The following is a 9,924-nucleotide window of genomic DNA, read 5'->3' as shown; positions in this document are numbered from 1 at the left end:
TGAAAAATAAAAGTTGATAATAACTCACCAGCTTTCGAATTACAACTTTCACTAAAACAATTTACATCAGGTCAAAAATTGAGTAAAAACAACGATTGGAACAGGAACGAACTTGTTGACGTTGCTATGGACCATTAATTAGATTACATTAACGTCCTCAAGGCACACAGAAAAAAGGTTCTAACGGTAACCTTGAGACCCCAGTGTGTGGACATGTTTACCTATAAGTATGAGGAAGGAGGAGCACATCAAAATATATCCAAACTCAGATTGCTTAACTGCACATTATATAAACAAATAAATAAAAAAAAGGAAAACCATAATTTCTTTGATCATATATGTACAGGGTATACAAACAACAAAGAGATGCTCAGGGCACAAAAATGCCCCCCGAATCAATGTAATAACAAAACCCCAATCTCAGCTTTTACCGAGTAGGGAGCAGAGGCTATGCACTGCGATGCGATGATGGATCATCCTTAAAACCCTTTGAAAGCAGATCATAGTTGATTGATGCAAGCTGGGAGAGATTCTAGAACGACGATTACATAAGAACAAGTAAGATAGCTTACCAAAAAAGGAAAAAGAAATGAGCAGAGTAACAAAAGAAAGATCATACCCACATAATAACAATAAGCTTGACTAGTAAAATTAGAGATGATTTTTTTAAAAAAAAAAACAAAAAAATATCAATCCACTCTTACAAGTTAAGAAAGTACCTTAAATGAGAAATTACTGAAAGAGTAATTGATAGACGAGCCAGACTCAAACTCTGCAAGGCCTCCACACTCGTCAACCTGTCAATGAACATTTCCCGCAGATCATGTCAGTCCTGCAGATCATATGACCTATGGCAAATTATTAAAATCTCATCTCATAGTACGTAGCACTGGTTTCTAGAATTAACATACAACTTCATCATGACGGTTGCTTAAACTGCTGCTGCCACTTAAGCTATCAGCATCACTGGAATCGTCAAGATCGCTAGCTGGATAAACATGTTCATCTGAAGGATTCCATGAGTAACGACTGGTGAAGTAACTGGTGTCCATTGCACTGTCTGAAGATGGAACAAACGCAGCCTGGAAGAAATGGAAAATTCATAATAACGTGGTGTCAATGTAACCGTATGGTTAAAAAAATCTGCATCTTTGTGTTAAGATATATGAATATGCTGTATCATACCTTCTGCCTGGCAAGGGTATCCCAGTTGATATCCTTAAAGAATGGATGCTGTTTTACCTATATCATGATTCAGATCTATTAGCTTATGAATGAGGGTTTTGAAATCATGTAAAGAATATTATTTTAACCAAAGCTAACAAAAGAACCATAATTACCTCTGATGCTCCTCTGGCTCCAAGTCTCTGAGTAGGATCTTCTGTCAATAACCTAGAAACCAGTTGTACCAGCAATATTAAACAAAGAATCTAAATTTACATAATATCACTTCAAACGTCATTTAGTAACTGATTTATTCCCTTCAATGAGAAGATACCAAAAAAGGTAAGAATAAAATTATATGTGCCTGCACAGGTGCTGTTGCATTTCCATGTTTCATGATTAATTTGGTGGATTTGAGGGGGAAGAGAATGCAGCCTTACAATGTGATTATCCTTCAATTAATGGACCTTAACCTGGAACTCAATCAAACTGTAATATCAATTTGCAAGCCTACTCATGCTCTCTTTGGATACTTCCCAAATTTGATAAGGAATCGTTGCCTAAGTTTTAAAATGTTAATAACAGTATCTTAAAACTAAACTAAAAACCAGTTGATCAAACCAATTGGCTAATTGACGGTCTTAATTCTCGACACAGATTGGATGCATTTACCAATAGTCAACTTCATGGAGATGCTAACATCAAATGAAACACGTAAACAAAAGATAAAGAGATCTCCGATGATTCACTTACTGATCAATCAGATCTGCTGCTTCAGGACTCAATTCTTCAGGTACCCGAGGCCAAGGTATATTTCGGTTGAGTATATTATCAAAAATTGTCTTCAAGCAAACAAAAAAGAACGAGTTAAACAACAACCTCAGAGTTGGATATCAACCAAACTGTGAAAGCAATACCTGTTGTATTCAGAACAAACATCAATCCATGTGTTATACCATATTTTAGAAGTAATGTACTAACCTGAGGATGTTCTGCATTGAAGGGTGGAATGCCAACAATCAATTCAAACAAAATGACCCCAACAGACCACCAATCTGCAGTTGCAGCTGTGGAACATAGAACAGAAATATATTGTTAAGATCAAGATATTACAAAATAACCGATCAAGCAATGAAAACAACATAAAGCAGTTTGGTAAAATACAAGAGTATTCTGGATGTTTGCCCTTAAATACATGCATTATAATTGGATGCCTTACATACTTGATTTAATCCAACTAACCTCCTATTGCCAGGTATAAAGACGAAGAAGTTTGTTTGTTTTTGTTTTTTTGTTTTTTAATAAAAATAAAGAAAATAGTAGCACCTTAAACTAAGAAAAGATCATACGAACCATGTTTGGTAAAATACAAGAGTATTCTGGATGTTTTCCCTTAAATACATGCACATTATAATTTGGATGCCCTACATACTTGATATGATCCAACTAACCTCCTACTTCATAAAATTGCCAGGTATAAAGATGAAGAGGTTTGTTTTTTTCTTTTTTAATAAAATAAAGAAAATAGTAGCACCTTAAACTAAGAAAAGGCTATACGAACCATGTCCTGTTCCCAACAGTATCTCCGGTGCCAAATAGTCAGGTGTACCCACAGCCGACCGTTTCTTTCGCCTTTCTCGCTGATGCTCAGACAGAGATAGTTCGGCTTCATCTTCCCCAAGTAGGGATGTCTCACTAACCGCTGGACCAGATAAATCATCAGTGCTGTTAATGAGACCAACCTTTGAAAGCCCAAAGTCTGTCAACTGCTCAGTAGAATACATAAGGTAAAAAGTTAGGAAGGGAGAAAGGGAGGAAGAAAGAAAAAGGATGACAATATCAATGATATTTAGTGAAAACATGAAAAAGGTATGAAAAAGTAACAGTAACAGTAGTATCAGAATGAGATAGATACATCCTCCACCTTGACCCCCACCCCCACCCCCAACACCAAAACATCTCATTCAAAAGCAAAAACCAATTTAAATCTAACTAAAGGCACTCAGCTGAATGAGATAGATGAATCCAACTGTATCAGAAGTTCAGAACCACTATGCATTGATACTGAAATGGTCACCTCAAGCATCCAAAATAAAATGGCAACAAAAGCACTACCTTAACATGGCCATCGTGAGCAATTAACAAATTGTCAGGCTTCAAATCACGATGAACCACATAAAGTGAATGTAAATATTCTAAAGCAAGCACCTGAAACCGAAAAAATAAAAAATTAGAAAAAGAAAAAAGAAAAAAAAAAGACATAGTACTCCGACTATGAACTTGTAAGTTCTTACCACTTCAGCTATATATACACGAGCAACATCCTCATCTAAGCAGCCTAAATTTCTCAACAACGAGTACAAATCTCCTCCATTTAGATACTCCATCACAAGATACAAGTTTTCGCGGCAAGTAAAAGAATAGAAGAACCGAACCTGAAACAACACAAATCATATTAGAATGAGAAAAATGTCTCTCACCGCAAGGTAAAACACGCTGCTAGAACATGTGCTCACCACAAAAGGATTGCGGACTGATATCAAGATGTCTCGTTCTGCTAATATACTTTCAACAGCATTTTTACGGATCATATCTGCCTTTTTAAGGACCTGTAAAAAAAAAGGCACAAATTAAGGGTGAAGTTCTCTTCATAGTCGAAGATATTAAAAAAGTAAAAGAAAAAAGTAAAACATGTTTTTATTTCTTCATTTCGGGGTTTGGCAGGAAATATTAAACTCTGAAAGAAAAGAAAAAAAAAAACAGAAAGAAGACAGAAAACAGACTTGTGCACGTAGGGTATAACACATCATTTCATTAATTAGGGTACTTATTATGAATCTTTATACAGTGAAAAAAAAAAAGAATTATAAATAAAAACATTAAACTGGTATGTGATACTTTCAGGAAATGCTTCCAGGGATTCAAGCATGTGACCAAGAGCAACTATGCCCAAGCATAAAGTTGAGCATGGCAGAAATAAACCACAAAAAGCAAAAACCCAGTTATGTATGCAAATGATACAGAACACAGAAGCAGGCGCTCAACCAAAACTAACATACAAACAGAGCACTAAGATCAGCAAGATATTAGGCATCTTATCATACGTACCTTAATTGCAAAAAGATCCCCTGTTGTTCTCTTTTTAGCTAGGAAAACTCGTCCAAATGCCCCACGACTTATTGGTTTAATAATTTCAAAGTCGTCTATAGATGTTCGGTCCTTGTTAAAATGTATCGGGCTTGTACGAACCACATCATCATCAAGAGGAGCATCTTCATCAATTATGGTACTTGATATATCAACCTTTTCATCTTCCACTAACTCACAAAGCTGCAAATACTTCTCCCTAAAGCATCACAGTAATACAATTGTATAAAAATCAAATTGAAGAACAAGTGTCACAAAGCTGTCAAGATTTTCCAATTATTGCTTAATTAACTTTTCAGGAGAACTATAGATACCATAATTCAAGGTATTTTAAGAAACACTTTAAACAGTAGGCAAAAACGAATCAAAATAGCAGCAAGTACCCACCGGATCAGCTTCTCAATGCGTGCCCCAAATGTTTCCACCGTAAGTGCATCGAACTTTCTGCGGTCAATAACAATTCTCAAGTCTTCAAGACAAGACAGTAAATATGGAATGGAACGATCATCCTCCAAAGGTGTATTTGCCACGCAACGGGCAATATCAGAAAGTTCATTCATCTGCATCAACCAAAAAGGAGTTAAGTTGATAAAGTAAAATGAAAAAAGTTTTGACAACCACAGTTGAGTACCAGTGGCCAACCAAGGCCAGCAGGAGAGCACAGAAAGTTAACTCAATGTTTCATCACTTCATGCTACTTTTAAGATATAATGATGCAAGTCATATAACACTTCTTCCTTTATAAACGGGTAGAACAGAAACTCTAATCCCACTGATATATAAATTATGGAGACACTAGAGACATGCACATACATATATGTTTGAGATGGTTTGTGTAGCTATATAACACATATTCCCTCTTCAGCATAAAGACAAACAAGATTGAAGAAGGCACTAAATGTATGACGTAATTAACTTCTATGTTCCTTCGATAACGAAAGTTTTAGTTCTTGGAGACACTAAATATTTCATGCATTAAGAATTCGACAAAGATGCAGCTCATATTGTAAGCCTGTATCCTTCCATTGCATCCCAAGAATCATAAGTATGTGTCCAGGAAACTCCTGGTGCAAAGAGTAATCGCAAAAGAAAATATATAAAAGAGATACCTGAGGAAGATCATCTTGCTCAGAAAAAGAAGCCTTGCCTGCCAGGAGCAAGTCAATCTGACTGGCCTTTGGTGTCAATAAAGGAGACCTAGGCGTCATGCTACCTGCAGATGATGTTGTCATTCCTTGATCAGACTTGGGCCCAAAACGAGTTCTACATGACATGGAAGGCAAACCCTTCAGGTCATCCATGAAAGATGAATTATCAGCTTCAGGAAAACAATCAATCATTTCCTCAGAGCCTCTATGGGACCAATCACTGAGTTTTGGAGAGAGACCGTCGGATTCTTCAGTCACACTCGAATTTGATATTTTTGCAACATCTGGACTTCCTATGCCATGCTGGATGTCCTTTTGAGTGAAAGACTCCATCATCTTTTCAAGAGTTTCGGATATTCTGACAAGACGCTCATTGACACTTAGACCTTTCTGATCACAGCGATCAGCAATTGCACAAATTCTTGAATGGTCTTCCACATTTGAAGTTGGAACCTCGTCCTCACAAATGCGACAAATTATAGAAGTGTCATCAGATCCACTAGGAGGATATCCCCACCCCCAAGAAGCTTTGTGTCCATGCTTGGGTTCATGAGAATCCTTGGCAGAAGGCTCGGGAGGTTTCACAGTAGTCTGATCAATATCAGAAGACACTCTCCTGTGTTCTGAAGCCTTCAACTGCTCAACCTTAACATCCTTCTGATCCTTTACTTTAGAAACTTCTTTCATGCTTTTTCCGACTGGAGATGGGAATTTCTTCCATGAGGTAATTCGGTCCCTACTAGCAGGAGATTCCAAACTCTTCGAGGGGAGATCGGCAGGAGGGGGGATTGCAGGTTGTGTAACCGCATGATCTCTCTTCCAATCCAAGCTATGCTGCTCCTGACTGTAAGATTTCCTAGCTGAAGCTGCTTTAGATGTCTTTGTAACACTTGAACTTTTTGTATCCTTTACCAAACTTGGAGGAATTCTTTTATCTGCAGAATTAAGTCTTTTATCTACGGAATTCAGAATTCTTGATTGACGAAGCTGGAAAACCGGTACATCCTCGGCCAATCCACTTTCCTTATGGAACTGCAACAACCTGGTACATCTAGTGAGTATGAAAAGCATTCGGGTGTGAAGCTGCTTAAGTGTACCCGGAGGAAGTTCTTGACGTCTATCATCCAAATCCTGAACTATGCCTTCACACTGAAGCCAAAACTCTCCAGATGATGTCATTGCACAACTTCGAGCTAAAACCAGCAAGTCCTCAATGGTTTCCTGCCAGTCTGGATGAGTATCTGCATTTTTTTCAAGAACACCAACCAAATCTGCTGCAAATACAGCTAGATCGGAGTTCACTTCTTCCTTTGCCTTGTCAAATTTAGCCCGAATCACAACCAATATTTCCTGCATACAACAAGGTGATTACAAATAGGTCAAACTTGCTAAGGAAATTTCATTTACGCCTTAATATATACTGCAAGAGGAAAACATAATTACCTCCACGTTGTTCAAGCCCCGAGGCTTCCAAAATGGGAAAGGTCGAACACCTTTGGAATTTAGTTCATGGGAAAAACTTTTTATATCAGCAGGATGCCTCTTCCTTGGTGCACTCGTTAAGCGCAGTATAGCTTGAAAACGGGGAGATTCAGACTCTTTGGGATTATCACAATCATATGCAGGCTAGAAAGGTACATATCAATTGCAAACACATTATGACAAGAACTAATAGATAGTAGAAACAGTTGGAGAAAAAAAAAAAAGCAAGAGGAAATCAGTTACCTCTGGTGTGCAAACTTCTGAACTTCTCAAGACTCCAGAGCGACCTCGAGATGATATCTTTCGCCCTGTTAAGGATGATTGAACTATTAAAGGTCATTCGTGAGGAACAAACCCATAACAGGTTTACCACTCATTATTGAATAAGGAAGATGTAAAACCTTCAGTAATTTGCAAGGTGTTAAAGGTCACAATAGTAAAAGCTAAATATAGAAAAATAAAGAAGAAGATGTAACAGCAAAAGGAAAAACATTCAAGAACATGTTTACATGAGTAGAGCATCTAAAATATAAACGTTCTTCATAAGTTGGCATTGGCCTCATCATTTCTGTGTCTTAGTTTTCAGTAAAAATCATATTTGCCAGTCCATATCATGTCAATGCTACATTCCAAGGCCTAGTGATGAACTATAACTACAATTATGGCCGTTGTATGTCTTTGACAAGTTTTCCCTGTAAATATTTGGGATCCTATATTGATATACGCTGCTCATTGCCAACTAAATATGTAGAAGCAAACATTCTTTACTATAAAGTTTTTTTTTTTTGGTCAAATATATAGTGAGTTTGAAACAATCCACATTCCACCCAACTAATACATAACTGGTCATCGCTTAATCATGTCCAATTTCTGACTGAACACACATATCCCTTTCCACAATAAACTCTTGACTTCATCCAATGCAGAAATACCTACTCTGGGTTACAATGTCTATTATAAGTACCATGTGATTCCTCAGCTCCGCGAACTCTACAATTTTCTAGTTCACATAAATTTGTCGACATCTACTAGTTTTGGTTCGAGTTAAAGTGATTTACTGGGTACTGCCTATCAGAGTGTTTCAATGCCATCTGATTCCTATATCCTAAGCTCAAAACACTACCATTTAGTAACCACATTACTAGATCATAAACTGAAATTGGCATAAATTCATAAAAAAACACTGTGCATTGCTCATAACCAATACCAGCTTCAGCCGAGGATTCGCCACCATTCTGCAACCGCGACGGCGGCACAGGCATGTTAGGGCTTTGGTCTCTGGAAGGCACACTACCAGTTGACATACCATCCGAATTACTGCCATTATCAACCCAGCTCCCACTTGTCACACTCTCATTGAACCCCGTTCTGCTCAGACTCGCCGCCGCCTCCTTCTTCTTCAACCCTGCACTACCGTCACCGGCGCCGGGCCTAGACAAATTACTAGACCCCAACGCCGAGCCTTTGTCTCCCCTAAACCCGAAAAAGCTCTCCTGCGGCAGCGGCCCCGATCTCGTCTTTATCCTGTTCAAACCGAGCGACGATGCCAGAATGGGAGACACCGACGCGGGCTCCACCGCCGCCGACTTCTTCGGAGTCGTCGTGGTCGAACTCAGGCCAGCTAAGCTGGACTTGATCGGCGTTTTCAGCTGCGCCTGTTGACTGTCTTTCCCCTTGGCGTCCTTCTTCTTCGTCCCGTCTTTGACCTGCGCTTGCCGACTAGAGCCGCCGCCAAAGACGGCGGCGGAGCTTGTAGTGGCGGCTTTGGAGTCGTCTTTGACGGCGGATTTGGATTTCTTCTTATCGGATCTGCTTGGGGAGTTGGAGCCGAGCGATCGGGGGCTGTTGGTGGAGCCATCAGGACTGTTGGAGGAGTCTGATTTCTTGGAGGAGAAGAACCTCCCCTTGAACACCATTGTTAGGGCAGGAGAGAGAGTTTTAGGGCTTGTGAAATTGGTGGTGCAGCCCTAGCTAGCATGGGAGCCTAGGGCTGCTTAGAGAAGAAGAAGAAGAAGAAGAAGAAAGAAGAGAGAGAGAAGAAAAGGAAAGTCGTAGGAATTTTGGAATGGATAGTGAATATTTTGAATGCAGGAGAAGAAAGGGTTGAACATACAGGGACTCCACCCATAAAGCCATCCGTATAGGCGCGTTAATAGTTTACGTTTATATTGTAGAATCTACCATTTACCCATTACCCCATTACATTAACATTTATCCATTATATAATTATTTTTTTTGTGTGTGTGATTTCTTTTTCTCATTCAAGATTGAAAAGGTTGAGAAATGAACTTGTAATATTGAGGTTAGATTTAGTAGCGATCAACCATCATTTTACTGTTACGCAAATGACACAATGCATACGTTATTATTTCCCCAAATACTTGGCACTTGTTATTTGCACTCGTCATAGTTAATCAAATACATATTAATTTATGCATGTTCATTGTTTAACACGTGTTAAGTACTTGTCGAATTGGTAACATGTCTACTTAGACTACGGTGGACAACAAATTAACATTTTAAGGTGAATACAACTACAAAAATAGCATCTAAAAAAGAAAAATGATTAAGAAATTATTAAGCAGAATCTAATAAGATAGTTAAGACTATTAGTAGTATTAGAGTAAAGTGAATTTAAGGAAATTGTTGCCTTAAAGAGAAAAAAATAAAGAGAAAAGGATTGGTACATCGACTTTTATAATGTGTCAATGATGGGGATGATAGTATGGACTTTTTGATAGGGATGTCAGTCTAACACTAACAGCATGAGCTTTGTGAACTATTCAGTTGGGCCTCGAAGTTCCCGATTAGGCTACCAGCCCGAAGTTGCACCAAAAATCTCAAATCTCTCTGGTCTTTAAAAGACAGAACGCTCAGAAAGACATAACTCTCATTAATCTCCTATAAGCCCATAATAGAAATGCGATGGGCTATAATTTGCAATGTAGCCCAAACACAACCCCATAGATTTTATAAATAGTTT

The 9,924-nt window shown here is 38.3% G+C and overlaps 1 protein-coding gene across 4 annotated transcripts; it reads right to left on the bottom strand.

Moving 5' to 3' along the window:
* On the bottom strand, positions 1-9,083 carry LOC133707259 (probable serine/threonine protein kinase IREH1). 4 transcript variants are annotated; one of them, XM_062132814.1, is made up of 18 exons: positions 8,149-9,082; positions 7,185-7,249; positions 6,903-7,085; positions 5,421-6,809; positions 4,699-4,871; positions 4,273-4,510; positions 3,681-3,773; positions 3,459-3,599; positions 3,280-3,372; positions 2,726-2,930; positions 2,146-2,231; positions 1,918-2,006; positions 1,341-1,392; positions 1,186-1,242; positions 912-1,082; positions 720-797; positions 432-532; positions 1-278 (listed from the first exon to the last, which is right to left on the bottom strand). In XM_062132814.1, exons 1-17 carry the CDS (start codon positions 8,855-8,857, stop codon positions 449-451), a joined length of 3,906 nt encoding a protein of 1,301 aa, XP_061988798.1. In that variant the 5' UTR covers positions 8,858-9,082; the 3' UTR covers positions 1-278; positions 432-448. The 4 variants fall into 4 exon arrangements, 3 of the variants coding, with proteins under 3 accessions (XP_061988798.1, XP_061988799.1, XP_061988797.1); XM_062132815.1 differs by having other exon boundaries at positions 1-221; XM_062132813.1 differs by lacking the exon at positions 1-278 and having other exon boundaries at positions 303-532.
* Between the last annotated feature and the right edge of the window lie 841 nt (positions 9,084-9,924).

Source organism: Rosa rugosa, chromosome 4 (genome assembly GCF_958449725.1).
Source record: "Rosa rugosa chromosome 4, drRosRugo1.1, whole genome shotgun sequence".
Lineage (NCBI taxonomy): Eukaryota > Viridiplantae > Streptophyta > Magnoliopsida > Rosales > Rosaceae > Rosa > Rosa rugosa.
Note: the sequence above shows the minus strand (reverse complement) of the source record. Positions and strands in the feature narration are given on the sequence as shown.